The sequence below is a fragment of the Cyrtonyx montezumae genome, unplaced genomic scaffold (assembly GCF_038088225.1).
Source record: "Cyrtonyx montezumae isolate F1298 unplaced genomic scaffold, pur_monq_1.0 scaffold_6, whole genome shotgun sequence".
In the NCBI taxonomy this organism is placed as follows: Eukaryota; Metazoa; Chordata; class Aves; order Galliformes; family Odontophoridae; genus Cyrtonyx; species Cyrtonyx montezumae.
In genome coordinates this window covers 7,080,397-7,099,605 of record NW_027072067.1, presented here as the reverse complement: position 1 = coordinate 7,099,605, position 19,209 = coordinate 7,080,397, and the positions used below count along the sequence as shown (strand labels likewise).

At 45.1% G+C, this 19,209-nt stretch overlaps 1 protein-coding gene across 3 annotated transcripts in view; it reads right to left on the bottom strand.

Moving 5' to 3' along the window:
* The window catches only part of PHF2 (PHD finger protein 2), an 82,099-nt gene that overhangs the window by 36,048 nt on the left and 26,842 nt on the right, over positions 1 to 19,209 (bottom strand). For all 3 annotated transcript variants that reach the window (XM_065749764.1, XM_065749766.1, XM_065749765.1), the window contains exon 2: positions 1,341 to 1,426. In XM_065749764.1, the coding sequence (XP_065605836.1) occupies positions 1,341 to 1,426 (86 nt within the window). The remainder of the gene's footprint in view (positions 1 to 1,340; positions 1,427 to 19,209) is intronic.

The window sequence follows — 19,209 nt, the reverse complement described above, 5'->3', positions numbered from 1 at the left end:
TCTGCAGGTCTGCCTCACTTTTCAGTACAACCCATCCTATAATGGCAAATTATTCACTCTAAGATAACTTGTGGTTGATTGTTTGACATATCTCTTGTGTTTTTTGGTAGGAACCTCCCAAAAAAAAAAACAAAAAACCAAACACTAGAAATGCAGATTCATTCAATCAGAACAGACATACTGACTTTGTCAAGTCCATCGTGACCTCCCTCCCAAGGGCTTTTTGCCCAATTTGTCCATGCCCTGCTTTGTGCCACAGTTGTAGCAAAACCACCTGGGAGACAGAGTAACTGCAGTTTGTTCTGGTTTCCAGTTTGGAAGAGTCAAAGTAAAAAAAAAAACGATTCAACTTTTTGCCCACAGAACATTTCAGAGTTTTCCCCTTTTATCTTTGGAACATTTTTAAACCTGAATTCTCAGGACAGGACAGAAATAACGGGCCTTTTTCAGTTTTACTGAGTTCGAACAGAACAGAAATCAGCTTCCAGCCATCCTTTATTTTTCACTAAAAAGAAACATTACAGTTCTGTGCTCTTGGGAGATGAGCACAGCACTCTTCCTCAGTGTGTGGCTGTAACGCCGCAAAGTAATGGGGAAATGTGCATCGCTGTTGCTTATTTACAATAAATGGCTTTCAAGTAAAGCATTTAATCTTTTACAGCAATTGGTCTCTTTTTTTTCCCCATTGTGAAATAGAAAGAATTTGTAAATTAATCTGACCAAAAGCAAACACATCCCACAGTTCTTTCCCAGACAAAACTCCCACTGAGATCAACTGTCACTTCTATTCAGGAGAACTTTTGCCTGTGAAATAACAGCCAGAACTGGCACCCTCGGTGCATCCTACAATTTTGACTGCTGCTGAAATTGCTGCACTTTCATACCCAGGCCAAGCAGAACACATCGATTCTTACTCTTCTCATCAAAAGACAAAAATCACCATGCCGTTTTAAAAAATCACTGTATTAGAGCTTGCTGCCACTGTAGGGCTTTTCTAGTCTACAGCAGTAGGTACCTCACAGTGCTCACAGAGGGAACAGTTATTTTCTTGCACAGACCAGGACTGAAGCAGAACAGTGAGGTGCTCGCGTTAGCTTGCATGCACTGCCCAAGGCCCAGTGGGACCAGGAGCAGGACTCACACCTTCAGAATCCAATCCTGTTTCTCCCCTCACCAACATCTTTTTTTTTTTTTTTTTTTTACATCATTTTGAATTTTTAATTTTTATGGCACAAACGATTTAAACGTGTCCTTCTGTAACGAAACAACAAACCAACCAACCAACCCAACCCCCTTCTTTTGTTGAAGCGTACAAAATCTATCTAAGCAAGTATACTTACAAGTAGACTTCCCGTGAGTTTTCTCACAATTTGGACAATGATAGATGTCGATATCTGGTGCCTCCTCTTCTTCAACACCCACGCAGCTGGAATGTTTAAAGACAAATATGACATTAGCATGAGCCCATTTCTAAGCAAGCAGGCAAGGTAATGAAATAAACCCCCCTGCCCTATAAGCTGTGCGCTCACTATGCTGACCACTCATGGCAATACCAAAGCCAAGCTCAGGTGCTGCTGCACCTGTACAGCCAGAGCTGACATTCTGCAGCCCACATTCGTGATGCAGTGCTAAAAAGCACCGTTCTGAAGGGTGCTATCAGGCATATATGGACTGCTGTTGGCTACCGGAGCACTCCTGCAAAGGTACACCCTACGCAAGGCTTCTGTAGTTTCCACCTCATTACTACTCATTACATTACTCATTATTAATATATGAAGACAAAAAGTAGATACACAGCTCACAGCCCTGCTGTCTGCCAAGAGGATGGGCTGCAGAGACCAGCTTCAAGGCAGTTAAGACTGCATTAGGCAAAGAATCTAAAGCAAAAAAGGCCAATCAATAAGCTCCTTCTAGGGCTTTTTTGAAGCCAACAAGGCACTGTGCCTGCACCAGGGCTGGAAGCTTGTGGGTGGACTATATAGCTAGCAGGGAAGAAGCTGGCACTGCCCACTCTTTATCTCTTGACCTTGACCCTTGGATACTAGGCTATAAACAGCTCCAGGGAGGGCTGAAGCTAGCTTCCTCCCACTCAGCACATCAGGTGGGAAAAGGTGTTGGTAGTGTCTGAAGCTGTCTTTAGTCATGGTCTCCAGACAGCAAGCTTGCCACAAGAAGACTGCGGGGACTCATAAACTTGCCTAGAAATATGGCAGTACAGGGCTCTGGTTGCAGGGAGTGCTTAAGCCCGCTGCTGCTAGGGTGGGGTGGCCAGGCTTTCACCTGCATGAGGTGTGAGCAGGTGGATGAGCTGCCCAGCCTGGAGCAGGTGTAACTCAGGGAGGAGACGGAGACAGTGAGAGCTATCAGGGAGTGTGAATGGAAGACTGCTGCGGTGAATCACTGGCAGGACAGAAGGAAGGGTGCCAGGGGGACACCCTCAAAAAAGTAGTGGACCCCCTGTCCTATCACAGTTTGACAGATCTGATATGTAATGAGAACTGGAAAAAAATCCCAGCTTGCCATCAAGGGCAAACACCCTGCCTGCCTACCCTGCTTCCCCAGGTCCCCTTAAGCAGTAGGTTTGGGGTGCTGGAAACTGGTGAGGAGATGAGAGGGGAGGCAAGAGAGGATCTGCCTAAGAGGGTGATTAGCGTGAAGTGGTCATCCTCATGCCTTGAAGCTGCCTCTGCCATTATAGACAGAAGAGTAATTGTGGTAGGCAATTCCATTCTTAGGGGAACAGAGGGCACCATATGCAGCCCTGACCCAATCTGTAGAGAGGTGTGCTGCCTCCCTGGGGCCTGGGTCAGGGACATCACCAAAAAACTCCCTGTACTTAGCGGCTTTCCTCAGGGATCAGTGCTGGGTCAGTCCTGTTCAATGCCCTCATCAATGACCTTGATGAGGGGGTAGAGTCCACCCCCAGCAAGCTTGCTGATGATACAAAGCTGGGAGGAATGACTGACATGCCAGCAGGATGTGCTGCCATTCAGCAAGACCTGGACAGGCTGGAGAGTTGGGCAGAGAGGAACTTGGTGATGTTTAACAAGAGCAAGTGTAGAGTCTTGCACCTAGGGGGGAATAACCGCATGCACCGGTACAGGCTGGGGGATGGTCTGATCTGATCTTGGCCCTGATGGACAAGAAGGGATCCTGGGGTGCATTAAGAAGAGCGTGGCCAGCAGGGAGGTGATCCTCCCCCTCTACTGTGCCTTGGTGAGGCCTCACTTGGAATACTGTATTCAGATCTGGGCTCCCGAGTACAAAACAGGCAGGGATCTCCTTGAAAAACTCCAACAGAGGGCCACAAAGATGATAAAGAGCATGGAACACTTTTGTTACGTGGAAAGGCTGAGAGACCTGGGTCTGTTTAGCCTTGAAAAAAGAAGAATCAAGGGGGGGATATGATCCACATCTATAAATATCTGAGGAGTAGGAGGCAAAGGGACAAGGCTGGACTCTGCAGAGGCAGTGTGTGGTGATCGGACAAGGGGAAACGGCCACAAATGGAAGCATAGGAAGTTCTGCACAAATGTGCATGGGAACTTCTTCACAGTGCAGTGATGGAGCACTGGAGCTGCACAGAGATGTGGTGGAGTCTCCTTCTCTGGAGATGTTCAAGACCCACCTGGACACCTACCTGTGCAACCTGGGCTAGGGAGATGCTTTAGCAGGGAGGTTGGACTCAATGATCTCTAGAGGTCACTTCCAACCCCTACAATTCTGTGATTCTGTGATCATGGCAGCTGCTGGAACACCCACTGAGATTATTTGGATGGCACACCGTATGTAAGAATGCAGCGCAGCCTGCAGGCACACAGTGTGGGTACAAGGCAATGGCACAGCACCGGGGAAAAACAGAACTAAACTGCAAAGGAATTAAGTACCCAAGGTAAAATGTCGTGCAGTCAAAGCGCTGAGCAGCCAGCCAAAGAATCTAACTCCAGAATGGCACCGTTCCTCAGGAGGAGGAAAAGCAAACAGGATTTTGTTCCTGCTTGTTCTGCCTGAAGCTGCTCAGGCTGCAAGGCACGTTTTTGTAGTGTATGAAAAACCCTTCCGCTTCCTTGCAGCAAGCTGGGTGCTGTGGGACGCAGCCCTTGTGCCACAGCTCCATCAGAGCTCAGCCAGGCAAGGGACCCCAGCCCCTGCAGAAACCAGGCAGGGTGCCCCATGTCCAGAGCCATCTTGGAGTTTTCTGAACTGCTGAGCCCTGAAATGCTTCTCAGAGCTCCTCAGTCAGCAAAACACTCCAACGTTTCTTTTCTGCCAGGGGAAGTGTTTGGGCACGCACCATGGAAATTTCAGCTCCACATACACAGTAGCGTTCAGCTCTCCTGCACACCGCTGGCGATGAGCACAGGAAGAGTGGAATTCATGGGCGCGAGCAGCTTGTTCTGATCCAGAAGTAGGTAACAAAATACACCGTGACCCTCTGTCTTTAACAAAGGTGGGCTTGAAACCACTTTGAATTGAAGTCACACTGTGATGGATAACTGTAAGGATCAGGATTACAAGCCACAAATCTTGCTTTTGAAAAACAGTATCCACAAAATCCTCACCAGGCTGGAAAAAGCCAAAGAGGGTAAAATAGAGAAATAAGTCTTATTTGTAACCACTGTAAATATTTTGTCAAAGCCAGAAACCTTTGTGGACATTCATCCACAGCTGACGTTGCAGCCATCACTGCAAGTATTGGACCCAGCCCTTCCCAAACCAAAGAGCAAAGATGGGAGAAATCAAACCTGGATAAATTCTTGTTTCTGAGAGCACAACCTGCAAACAGCACTGCAGCACTGCTGGTAAACAAAGAACTATTTCTGAATCACGTAAAAGCAATCACAGATTTGGCTCATGTTTTTCATAATAAGCAGTTACTTGAAAATACACAAAGCCATCAGGTCTCCTTGGGCAGGCAACACAGAAAACTGAAGAGTAAGTTCGCAGACAGGAAAAAATCATCACAACACAGCCCTCAGAGTCAAGTATGTACAGGCAGTGAAATTCCAGATTAAGCACTAGGAAATTTAAACAAACCCTGGCAGATTAGAACAGGCGTAACAGAATGTAGGGGATTCCTCTACCCATAAAGCTGCATCAGCTGCTTATGTCACTGGATTCAGCTTGTCAAGCTTAGTAAAGGTATGGATTAGGCTCTGTACGAGGGCTTGAAAAGTCTATATTTAGCTAAACTAAGCAGATGAGACCCTTGGGCACTGCATGGATTGCTACAGAGGAGGTATGAAAAGCTTTGCAATGGGCAAAAGCTCCAGTGTGGTGGGAACTATTGTTCTGAGAGCAAGTACAAATATTTAGCTAGAACAAAATGGAAGAGTAAAAATAACTGTCCTCAGACTTGAGTGGTCCTCTAAAGGATGCAGTCAACTTTTCCAGCTAGAACACAGCTTTTGAACAGTGTCTGGCCATTTACAGCTGCTCAGAGCCAGAATCTGCGAACTTTACTGAACCTGAAACTCAAGTGCTAGCTTCCCAGGCAATCCAGCCTACTGAAAAGCCTCAGATGATCTTCAAGAATGAACCAGCTCCAGTTTGTGCCCCTTGCCTCAAGGAATCGTGCTTGCTTTGCAGTTGCTTCCACCAGCAAAACTGCCATGTGAATATTGGCACAAATAAAGAATTCTCGTAGTTGAAGAGTCCCTAAAGAACATTCCTGTGAGCAGAGCGAGGCAGTCCTGCCGGGCTGCTGGCAGTTCCTCAGCAGTGACCTGTCCTCGGGTTTGTCTCAAGAGCGTGTTTGCACGGTGAAGGGGAAGCATGAGAAGTGTGCCACCTTCAGGCAGAAGCTGGTGGGGTCCTGGAGAGGTGTCCTCTGTAACTCACCTGTGCATTTGTTCCTCAGGAACACTAGCGGAAAATATAATAAAATCAAAACATTTCTGTAGGTGAAGGAAGCCATTTCATCAACCTCAGCAGAACAGCGCTGTCCATTCCTGCAAGCCCTGCCTCCACCCTCAAACTTTAGCACAAAAGGTGCATTGTATTTTGCAACTGTTTTGTTTTTTTTCGTGAGAATGCTCCACTTTGGTCCCTCCGATTTCTTTTTTTTTTTTTTTTTTTTTTCCAGTTCTATTTGCCTGCGAGGAACACAAACATAAAAAAGGCTGGAGTCAAACATTTGACCCCCTACAGCGATCAAACGGGCTCAGAGTCAGACAATGCAGGATCCCACGCAGCATGCTGGGGAGCAGCCTCCAGCAACAGCCCCTGCTGCACTGACTCGCAAATTAATCTGTCAATACAAACCCTGGACGTGCTACCATCAGCAGCAAGGAACTGGAAAAGCTCTCAGTAGCGCTTCTGTGAGGTTATTCGGATCAGCCGATGAGGTAAAAGTGGCCTTAAGAGGTTCAGTAAGGGAACTGCAAATGTGGGGTTGAGGCAGAGCTCATAAAGGCACAGCCTGAGCTGGAAACAGGCGTGGGGAGCGGAGTGACAGGACAGCAGGGATGCAAGGTGGGCACGGATGACGTCCTGCTCACAGCCTGTGGGGCTGGAGGCCTTGGGAACAGCAGCAAAAAAGCAGATTGGAAGGAGAAAACTTTAAATTGGTGAAAGCTAACAAAGAAATGAAGGGAAACCCTCCCTGGATCTCCTGCAAAGAGTCTCATTCCCCAGGACACGAGCACTAACGCACACGCCCAAGGGGAGCCATGGTGCAGGGAGCAGCTCCCACCCACTGCTCCCCCAGCAGAGAACCACAGTTCTGCCCAAGTGCAGTGAGGATAGGACGAAAGGTTAATTATTGTGTATCTGAAAGTATCTTCTTGGGATGATATAAAGCAACTTAATAGTTGACATCAAAATGCTATTAAAATTATTTCACTTGGGTTGCCTCAGTGAAAAATCCATTTGATAATCAGATTAAAGTGAAGCACCATTACTACTGCATTTTGATTTTAACAAGTAATAACGAAATGTAAAGCCTTTGATACGGTAGCTGTTTAAGCCCATATATCACATTTTACAGCGATTTAAATGAGAAATAGCACAAACAAGCTTTTGCAGTCAGAGGTTAGAAATACACATTTATTAGAATTGTTGCACTTTGCCTCTTAAAGATGGAATTGCTTGTGCTCACAATGAAGAGAAATTCAGATTTCAGTGTTGGGACAAAGCTGACAACTTTCTAACACAGGCAACAATAATAAAAGGTGCATACAACTGAGTTTTTATAGCATGAATGTCTACAAGGGCCTTCCTTTGCAAGCATCAACGATTAGGGTTAATGATAAAAGTTATTTGTGGAGAAAAATTAACCCATTTAATTAATAGGTTAAAATAATTCCATTCCACGAAGATCACATAATGCCCACTATCAAACAGAAGTACAGAAAAATATCAAAAATAAAACAACAAAAGGTGACTTGGTGGGAAAGAATGTAACATATAGTGATACCTAAATGAAGCTTCTGAAAACAAACCAGTCATGCATTTTATCATTCTCATGAGCACCGGCCGTGGCACTAACTGCAAAGCAACACGAAATGAGCAGCACAGAGCACTGGTCTCTAAGAAACGTTGCAGGACAACACAGCTGGGAGCTGGGGCAGCCCCTGGGGTGCTGTCAGCAGTGCCATGCTGCAGCCGTTCGGTGAGCTGCCACAGGCACCTCATCCCAGTCCCACCTGATCCCCAGCTACAGCTGCTGGAGCAGGGAAGAGTGACCCATCCCTACAAGCAGGCCCACGCAGCAGCACCGCAGATGTAAGCTGTTAGCTTTCATTTCATGTCATTTATCCACTTCCTGACGGGGAACACAGTGTAAGAATCTCTGCTAGAGCATTACATGTTCTTCACAAAGCAGACCTCCAAATACACTGTCTTTACATACAGAGGCCAGCACAATCGGGCCTTTTACAGATAAAGAACCTGTCACAAGCAGGACTGGGGGGATTGGCTCAGGTTTCCCCCACAGGAGCTGAGCGCAGAGCAGGTCTTCAGAGCTCACTGCTGGGTGCAGAAGTGTCTGCCACATCTCCTGCCAAAAGCGTTGCTCAGGATATGTAACCAGTCAGCAGAACACTGAAGGAGGTGTTTAGTTTAACTTCCATTTCCATCCTTTTCCACTTTGCTAGATGCATGCAGAAAACTAGAATTTTCATACTGGTAAAAAACAATGACATTTCAACCCTTATTTCACACAACCACATATCTGCTTCTCCCTCTCTCCCAGAATCAGCCTGACCCCAAATCACTTTTATCACCAGCCACAAACCTGGAAAGGCACTGCATGGATGAGTAAGTCCTTCACGCTTCAGCAGCAGTATCATCTAGCTGCTTCACGAACACGAATCCAGACACACAGGAGCAGTGTAGTGCACCACGTACATACAGCCTTTGAGGCACATGGGGACTCGGCAGCAAGAGACATAGGGCAACCTCTGCCACACTCTTGCAGGGAAGCAGCGGTGCTCTTCCCCCTGGTACAAGGCATGTGCTCTGTGCACAGCCCCAGGTGAGGGTATGTGGACTTCAGAACACCAGACACTGACCCACATCTACTGAATAAAGACTGCGGTACCTGACAGTCCTTTAGCAACTTTCTCTTGTGTGCTTAACAACGAATGAGCAGAGTCATCTGGAGACCTAGGAACACAGTTGTCCTCCCCCTCAGCATTTCCTTGCCTCATCTGATAAGAACAGCAGAGGGTTCCTGCACAGTGATGTTCTCCTGACGAGACTGTGTGGTAACTGCCCCTCCAGGACACTGAGAACAACTTAAGCAAAGACCTCTCAAGAATGATTCAGATGAGTGCTACCTGTGAGTAGGGGGTACAAGCGAGAACATTCCATGTCACTTCAGATTTAAAGAAGGACCATTAATACTGGAAAACAGCGCTAGATCTCATGTTTCTCTTCTCTCAGAAGGTGGAAACGGCCAGTGTGATGTAGGAGAGTAAAGAGCTGTGCTGAAGGGCACAGTTCTCAGCATGCAGGGCCTGAGCCTGGGGACAGGGCACTCAGGGCCAGGCATGGGCAGCCTCAGCACATGAGGACAAAGAATCAGAGCCCAGGTGGGGCAGCTGTCACAGAGCAGAAGAGGCATTCATGGCATTGTTACTGGTCATAAGAGTGGTAATTAATAATTAACCTGACCTCATCCTCAACCCTTAACAACAGGGCATCTACTGGTATAACTTCTTGACATGTAATTTATCACGTTACACAATAATGCTCCTCCTTAACAACAAGATGCCACTTACAGTAAAGAGAACCATCCAGTTTCAGAAGCCTCCACCATCCAAAAAGAAGCAGAGGTACTGCAGGAAAATCAGGACTTGCCAGCAATGGAAAGAACCACGTGCACATTTTAATGCATACCTGGTGTCTATGTATTGTTTGATCACGTGTTTATTACTTGTTTTCATCAGACCTACCAAAGCAGTTTCAGCTGTCCCCAAAGTGAAGCAGTCACTTGGTTATGCAGCAGTTATCAGATGGGCCAATGTTGTGACAGAGGTTTTTTGTGTCCACATCAGAGCATCTAGAACTGCAGCAGCCAATATTGCAGACATGAGATGTGATGGAAAAATCATAAAAAAGGAAAAGAAACAGGCAGTTCCAAGGGGAACAAATCTGGTGGAACAGGCTGTTCCTTGGGTTTCGGTCTCGTGTTCTCCTGGTGGCTGCATTATTGGGTAAATGCCGACCAGGGCTCTCACTTGTATGTTCTCCTGTCTGATAGGCAAACAGACAAGCCCTTCACTAAATAGAAGGATCTGTCTCATCTAATCTGCCATGTATTTTTACAGAACATACAGGATTTTTTAAGACCTCAAGCCTGCTGTCAGATACGGTTAAAGCTAAGTAGTGGGTTGAAAAATCATTTTGGAGAACAGAAGGATGCACATGCTAAGTGTTACTCCACTAGGAAACCCAGGAGCAAGCAGTGGTAGGAGAAAAATGATGTGCTGGCTTAAGTACAACTGCAAGTGTTTAATACAAGAGACTTGTTGAATAAGGGCCTAACTGAGAGATAATGCTGGCGGGAAGTTGCGGGTTCACTCTGGGGCACAGTTTGGTCCACCAGCAGGCTGTCCCACCAGACAGGCACTGCTGGAATTACAGCAGGACCTACAGACAGTGCTGCTGAGGTAGCAGGGTGCTGCTGTACAACACGGCAGCCTAAGTTCTACTTGTTGTTATGACTCTCTTTAATCCCAAGTAAATTGCATAACTTCTTTGACTCAGTTTCTCCACCTAGAAAACAGTATTATTAATACATGCCTGATAACCTCAAAGGATAGCATAGTATAATTAACAAACGCGCTCAGTCCTTTGAAGATGGGAATCTGTGCAAGTGCTCAGTTGCGCACACAGACTTCTTATTTTAGAGTTTTGTCTCTCCCGTGCACAAATTCTCCTGTGGGGATTTACAAACAAATCATACAATATTCTGAGTTGGCAGGGACCCAACGAGGATCATCAGATCCATGTCGGCTCTGCATAGGACCACCCAAAAACCAAATGCTATGTCTGAGAGCAGTATCCAAAAACCCCTTGAACTCTGGCTGTGCCAGGACTCACAGGGACTGGACAGAGAGTGTGTGCTTGTGTTTTGCTCCACGTGTATCTTCCAATGAAACCAATGTCAAAGCAAACATACCATGTAGGTGAAGTAGGAAGAACAACGTCCACTGGCCTATAAAAATCCCAAAGAGAGTTAATTTCCACAGAACATTGGCACTGGCTGGTCAGGGTGTCTGGGTCAGTGCCAGCCCCTTGCACAGCCCAGTACTAGCCTTCCCTCAGAGTTCTGGTGGGAAATAGGGCATGAGCTGAAGTCAAGAAGGATGCCACGTAATGCTCTCCTTTCTCATGAAACATTATCTTGCTTTGAAGGCACGGTCCTACAATCCCTCCAGCCACGGAAAGAGAGGGGGAATGCCATCACAGGGCATGGCAGTGAGATGCCTCCATTTGCACTTTGCCATTTGGATGCTCCTTCTGATGTTTGCAGTCTTACTGGAAGTAAGTCACTTGCTCAAAAATAGGTGCCCTTAGGTTTTAAAAAGAGGAACAGAGCACATCTGCTCGTAACAGTCCAGTTCAGAAACGCAAACAGTACTGAACTACGTCGAGAAGCTGCTCTCACTGCTTCTCCTGTGTACCTCAGCCAGTTGTACAAGTTCTGCTGTCTTGGATAAACTTTGCTCTTTGGTTGACTGACCACATTTTGCAATTCTATTTTCAAACTTGTTTGCAGTTGTGGTATGCAGCAGAGAATTAGCTCTTTGGCAGAAAGCATGGATTACTTGACCTCTATAAAACTTTGCAAAAATGAGTGAAATCAGGACCTCCCTGAAAAACAAATGTTACAGCCAACTAAGCCAGCTGCAGAATATGTTTTTAATTGCAAATGGCTGAGGGACTTCATGGACTTGGTGGCTATGGCAGGTGCTCTCTTGGACGAGAGAGAAATCTGCCCTATTTCTGGTGTGTGAAAACATTATCTCTGCAGTACATAAGCATTAAGGCATACAGCATATCTACTTGTTTATCACAGAGACAGAGCTGAAAAGGTTTCAACACAAATATCTTGAACCCCAGTGATGCAAAATACTCAGCTGCGAGGAACAACGGCATGCTGCTCTGGTTGGTCTGCTGAACTCTGGAGAGCAAGCAGCACAACTACAGCTTTTAACATGGACGGAACTTTTATTTTTCCTAGAAGGAGCACCTGGAATGGTAAGGAAAGCTAAAATAGAAGTAACAAAATGAAGACATTGAGAACTTAAATTACATTCAGAGAATCGCAGACTTTATGCAATCAATATCCAGATTGTTTGTGCCTGAGTCATAAAACTGGTTTGAAAGCACGAAAAACAAATCATGTTCAGCAGCTGAGACTGTTATTATAGGATACGTTTCTCTGAGGTGTAATAGTTTCATCTCTATTACACTGAATGCTGTTAATGATAATCTGTCCTCGGTCGCTATTTTTGTTAGCAGGTTATTTGTTGTGGATAAGGCTTCCTGTTTTTTGAACACTTCCTATCTGATCCGCTCTCCGAAGTCCCCAGTGATATCTGTAATCTCAAGGCATTACAAAGGAAAGAAAAGTTTCGTTCACTCTGCAGAGAGTTACTATTTTTACATGGTTGCATTGCTGCTATTCATAGCTACAAAATGTTAAACTGCTGCAGCAGTTCAGATGCAGAAAACCCATTTTCAGCTTCTTCCTACATTCAAAATGCCGTCAGAGAGATTCCTACAAATTTATGGTAAGAAAATGAGCCCTTAAAATGTACTGCATGCTGTACTACTAGTTCACCATAGAAAGAAGCACATTAGAAGGAAAACTATGTTTCTCCCCAAAACAGGCAGTAAAAAAACAATACCAAAAAATAAAAAAAATAAACAAAAAAAAAGGGTCTCTGTCTTGAATCAAACAGCTGAGTGAATCTGGGTGTCATTCTTAAAGGCTCTTCAGAAGACACCTGGAAGCCTACATCTGATTTTAGTCAGTGGTATTCACACCCAGAAGCCTCTGATATGTACGTTAGTAACTACATAAAATGGTTAGTGAACAAAACACACAAAGGGCTCGATAACTGCTGGCCTCAGCTAGAAGGAGGGAAAGGGAGTTCTGCAACACAGCCAACTGACTGCATGATAACCGACAGCTCTCCAGCTCTCACCCCGTTCCTGGCACCTCAGACCAGTGAACAGCCACCCCTGGCTTTGTGAGGAGCAAGGAGGGCCAGGGGAGCTCCTCTCACCCCAAAGCCATCTGCAAACATCACAGCAAGGACCACCGCAGAGGAAGAGAAGCCCTGGGCTGCTCTCCCAACATGGGTCACGCTGTAGCTGGATCTTGGCAGAGGGTCATACCAACCAGGCAAGGAAGCCTGGTAGTTCCCAACCTGGGGCACTTTCTCCATTTCACATTCTAAAAATAGTTTTCTACAGCTTTCCTCATGTAAGCCTCCCAGCAAACGCCTGACTGCAGCACAAAACAATCCTTCAAACATCTCCATTTCACCCAAGAGAGACAATTCCAGCCTCTCTAGCTTTTTACAAAACCCTTCTAAGAGCTCAGCTCTCCCTTTCACAAGCAGCTCACCTTCCCCTAAAATGCGTGGTTATGAATGGAGTGAAAATAGCAGCAATGTGTTCCTGCCATAACAAGGTCCCCAGCTGATGTGTTTTCTGACATCACCCCCAGCACTGCAGGACTCAGTCAGTCTGACAGCCCATGCTGCTGTTCCCAGGACACCAGCACCGCTCCACAAACAACAACTATTCACCTCATCTACCGCATGCAGGTCAGCAGCCAGGTGCCTTATAAAGCGGCACAGGTTTGGCTTCAATTTTTCTGTTCTTTGACTGTGCATTTGGATTCAAACTATGAGGCAAATTCTGGGTCCTGTTCTAGTATTTCTGACCTGCTCCTGGGGCACAAAGGGCTGAGCAATTGCCTTAATTGCTCAGCTGAGAATTAAGCCAGCGCAGAGGAATGCCCTGGTGCCGCATAACCAGCCTGAGTGATCCACTTTCACATCAAGTAACGTAAGTTCTCAGTAATGCATCAAACAACTAATTTAATTCTCTTTTCTTTACAGAAAAAAGTAATCACTCCAGTCAGAATAACACAGTCATGATCTTTACGCATTTAATGTATAGAAAGAGATCTGAAATCCCTATATGCTGTTACTAAAATATCTTTTTCTCTCTTAATATCATGTTTATCTAATGTAATTACTTAAAAGCGGCTTCCCAACCTTTGCCATTATATGGAGGACTGATATTTTCCTGGTGTCCCACTCACAGCAAACACCTACCGACACAGATTTGTTTTTCTTAGATCAAAAATCTGTTAAAAAACGAGCAAGGATTTCAATGCAGTCCTTGCCTTATTCTGAATTAGAAATATCTTTTTCTTTCTGACAACTGGAGAAATGACTAAAGATATGAACCAGTCTACTTTTTGGCCAATCAACCTTCTAAGAAAGCAAGGGCAATTCAAAAGTTACTTTATATTAAAAGAGCTATCAGTGCTTCCAGTAACACTGCTGCATTTGTTAAGGCACAAACACAGCTGTAAATGGAGTTTACAGCGCCTGATTTTTAAGCTTAGCAGCCACCCAGTCTGGATGTTCACAACAGTACCAACACGAAGCTGCAATTGTTGTAGAATAAAGCTTGCCATCCTAAACAAATACTCAGCAATTATCAACAATCTGTCACGTTCAGATTTGACATGCTAATACCGTACTCTCCCTTAACAAACGATTCAGATTTTAAAAGTTCAGAACTTCACTGTGTTAGTTTTATTTCAGAATGTGTTTTCTTTCTGGTGCACCCACGGCTTTATCACAGCAGCTGTTTGGGATTTGAACACAGGTCAACATGCAGTCCCCACCTCCTTTCTGGCCTTACTATTTCCCCTATGCATGCCAAATTCCTTCCTGTTGAGAAGCCAGCCAGCATTGCTGTTCTCACCCAGCTATCATGAAGGCCTCCAGGAAGAGCCGAGAGTATTTTACAAACATCAGCTTGCATAAGAATCCGATTTTCCTGGTTCTGCATTTAAACCTCCATTGTGCCCAGGAACCACAAATCTTTCTGTGATGTGTTCAGTGTCAGAGAAACTCACAATACAAAACACACCTGATTCTATATTTATGTTAGAGAATACCCCCAGAAAAGCTGTTCTTAACTTGTACGCAAGAGCCTTTGCACAACCCAGATCTAAGACACTAGCCTAAGGACTGTGCCTGTGAAAAACTTGACCCATACACACACACACACATTATGATCTGCATCTTCATGATGAAGTTACCAGCTGAAGTTATCTGGAGGCCTTCCTGACCTCCTCTGTGAACGCCAGATTTCAAGACAAGAGCTCAAACTCTTGCTTCTCCACAGGGGCCGGAATGAAATCATGCTCTCAGGGTACGTTTACAGGACACATTGCAGCTCGTTGAAGAGCTAGAAGAACACAGCTCCATCAGCAAATGCTCTGCCCAGGAATATAATCTCTGTAGGACTGGTTACACCAGGGGCCAACTGCCATAGTGCTCCAGCTCCTGGCAGGTGGAACAGCCAGCTGCACCCAAAGCAAGCATGCACGTCCTGGCCAGAAAGGAAGGAGGAAACCACAGCCTTCTTATCTCTTCAGTAAAAGTGCACCTGGCACTTCTGCAGCCGTGCTGCTTCCACTACCAGAGCTAACACAAGTGGCTTTAAGCGGCAGCTCTTGGCACCACGCTCAGGGCTGGTGCTTGGCAGCAGCGCCCTACAAGCCATAATTAGCACAGCTAGCCCCATGCAAGCTCAGACCTGCTATTCTGTTCCCTCCAGGAGCAGTGACAAACTGTAAGCACTGCCCAAATAACCTCTTGAAAGCAAGTGGTGTCTGTTTAAAATAAACCTCCCTCAACATTGACTGCGTGCCTGTGTTTCTCCTAACTGTTCCTACTCTATGCTAGTGAGAGCAGGAGCCTCCAAGATGCTTTTTCCTTAGGTAATTTGAAAGCCACCTCCTTTCTGTTCTTCAGGTGTTTCAGTGAGTTTAAAGACCTTTTGATCTCTAAGTCCTCTGCTGCAAACCATGGCCTGAGAGAAGGACCTTTCAAAAAAGCACTTCGCTTCTTATTTTTCAAGGGACACACCAAGCTGTCCTGGGTTACTCTTCCACAGCCTCCTCTGAAGGTACCTAAGTACAGATTTGAAAACTTCTGATAATCTGTGGAGCAGACGGACTGAAGTCACTCCTGAGGGTCCAGGATCAGAAGAAACCGGTACTCTTTGAGACGCAGGTAGTTTTCTAGATGTCTGGAGGCTAAGCCTGTTTCCTCATAGTTCCCAAGAACCCCAGTTTTTCCATCAAGAAAGAAAAAAAACAAACTCACAGTATTTTAAAGGTAGATGTTCACGTAAGATGAATTTAATTCAGTAATGTAAAGACAGTGTATACTCTTCCAGAGAAGCAATGATCTTTACCATGAGCAGCAGGAAATACAAATTAATACAAAGCTCAATGTCTTGTCACAAGTGTCCCCGTGCTCCTTTCAACACGCTGTAGCCCACTAATTAAGTACTGCTTTAATTTTCTCTGAAAACCGTTCTTTGAAAAAAGGGCAAGAAGTTCACCAGTAGATCATTTTGCCACACAGCTCATGTCAGTCCTAAAGCCCTAACTCACTTTTCATTTGGGTTACTTTCTCAATGCAGCCCTCTCTGAGGCTAGGAATGCGCAGCAAGGAACAGTCCCAGCTTTTGCTGTTATTCCCTGCCACTGAATACCTGTGCAGTTTCTTAGTTTTGTACTGGAGGAGAAGCTAAGATGCAGAGAGATACGATCCTGCCTTTTTTTCTATAAATGCAACAATAACTAGGTCATGAGCTGAGCAGAGATGTAATCTCTCTCTCTCTCTTTTGCTTTAAGCAAAACATGTAAATTTAAAAAAATGAATACAGTACCAAGGAGACACCAAGCCCATGCAGAAGACAAAATACTAACATAAATAAACTGAAATATCCTTTTTGTACCTGAGTGTTCCCCCATTCTGTGATGTAAATAGTGATTTGTATTAGGACTCAGAGATGTGTATTTCCTATTGTGCTCCATCTTCTGGAGACTGACACTTGTGTCATGGTACCATAGAAACAATACATTTCCAATCACAAGAAAGGAGATCAGTTAAAATGCCTAGCGAAATGTAAATTCACACGCGCACACAACACGAATCATTTAAGACAATTTCTGCTGTTAGAATCCATCCTCTTCTATGCATGTGGGAGTTAAATTTGGGTCCGTTTATGTTTTACTAATAGAGAGACACGTAAATATGAATAATGAAATGAAACAAGGAAAATACCTGAACTGAAACAATTTAAAGCATGCTAGAAATAGGAAGGCTGCTTTTCAAATACAAACAGATCTAGCCCAAGTCTTCTCATGACTGGATGCTGTATTCTGTATCAAATGTCTTTTTCCTGGGTTTCAGAGGAAGTTTTGCCTCACAGTCCTTTTTACCATATAAATATTCAGAACAACCTTCCCATTCAGTTTAGTTCCTGACTGAGTTGCATCATTTTATTTTTTTTTCTTTTTATAAATGACTTTATAGTTTCCAGGATAAAATGCTATAAACTTAAATCCTCTGAAGTCAATAGCAGAATTTGTCAAATTTAAGGGAAGGGAACCTGCTCCTTCAGAACACTCAAAGACATTAAATCACTTCTTTTTCCACCGGCTGAGGAACAGTTACCTCTATTCTAATGCAGACCTACACAGAAAGATACAAATAACATTTTTCCTACAGCCATAGTTTTGACCCCAAATATACCCCATGAAGCCTACCAGAGAATTTCTGCTGACTTGGTCTGGGGGATGCTCAGAACCTGCAGAACTGAATGCAACGTAGAAGCCTAAGATTATATATTTAGATGACAGGCATTTAACTGTTTGCTGTGACTCATCTAGGGACAGCTCCAACTCATACTCATTCCAGTATTTGCGCAGTCGAACTGCTGACAAGACTTAGAGGTAAAAGATACACAGTTAATTGATGGACCTTTCATTTTTAGTCAGCGAGACTGTAAATATTAGTAACACAATCACTCATCTCCTATGGGCTGTACGAGCAGAGGAGGCAGGGCCTTTCAGGGGCAGAGAAACCCGAACAAACACGAAGACTTCTGCCATTTTGTCTGCACCAGAGGATTTAAAATACCACCTAATCCCTAAGGAGGTCTGTCATTGGAAACGGGGAATTTTCCACCATCTCTATCAGTAGCCAGTCTGTAAACCAAGACTCAGGAAAGCAAACAAACCAAAAATACCCCAGCATAGTTAAAAACACCGCGGATGGAAGCAATGCAATAGGCCCTGTGTGAGAGAGGGCCATGAGGCACCCGCAGCCCTGGGGAGGGGAGGACGAAGGGGCCCTGAATGCTGACAAAATGGCATCAGTGACATCACAGCACAGAACCCTGCCCCAATGTCCCTCGTATAACCCTCTGTGGCACACACAGCCACATCCGCTGAAGCGCTGCAGCACGATGCCAGGGCAGGCTCCCACCTCCCTGCTGACAGCAAATCCAGAACAAAGAGAGAGCTGCGCTGAGCTAGCCCAGTTCTGTCAGTCGGACCTAGTTTAAAATCAGATTAGCCCCAACCTTCAAAAGAAAACCCTGATGTTCTTGTAACTCACCAAGTTTCTAATTGAAAGCAAATTCTGTATGAGATGGTGCAACAAAAGCCCAGGCTCACCATGCTACTGGGAGAAGAAACTGGTGCTGTAGACATACAGCTGCTGAGTGCTGCCCAAAGGAAAGGCTCTGAACCTTCACACTGTTGGAACTGCCTCAGCATCTGTGCATTCCCCAACAAAACTCAGGAAGTGATGGCAATGTAGGGAGAAACACAGAATGGCTTAGGTTGGAAGAGACCTTAAAGATCATCTAGTTCCTATGCCCCTGCCAAGAGCAGGGTTGTCACCCACCAGCGCAGGCTGCCCGGGCCTCTATCCAAACTGGCCTTCAACACCTCCAGCAGAGGGATACCTGCAACCTCTCTGGGCCAGAGTTCTCTCTCCGGCAGTGCCTCACCTCCAAGTAAAGAATCTCCTCTTAACATCTAACCTAGATCTCCTCTCTTTTAGTCTAAAGCTATTCCCCCTTGTCCTGTCACCATCAGATCATGTAAAAATGTCAGTCCCCCTCCTGCCTAAAAGCTCCCTTCAGGTACTGAAAGGAAGTTGCCCACAACTTAGTCTTTTGGTGAATTAAGACCTGTGTCTCCTAATTTCAGAAAGACATTAAAAAAAAATTAGGCTCACACCTTAAATTTCTACAGATACTGTAACTGTTTAAACTTCAGGAATTTGCACTCAACGTATGTGCAGCTGATTACACAATTTTAAGTGTAGGAGTGTCAGGCCAGCCAGCGAGCTGAGGGCTGGGGTAAGCACTGGCACAACTGATGCAGTGAAAGACAAATGAGATCTGAGAATACAGCACCAGAGGTATTGGTTATTGATAAACCTGTCCCAAAGTCAAGCAGTGTTTCAGCAGGTACTCACTGCTAATTTCAAACAGAAGTTGAAATGCAGTTCCGTAGGAAAATTTTGCACCATCTGGGCCTTATATTACAGCATTTTTCCACTGAGTAGCACTTGTGCAAGGCATAACTCTCCCAGAAGCAAAGCTTACGTCTTTATTTAAAGCTCAATTGCT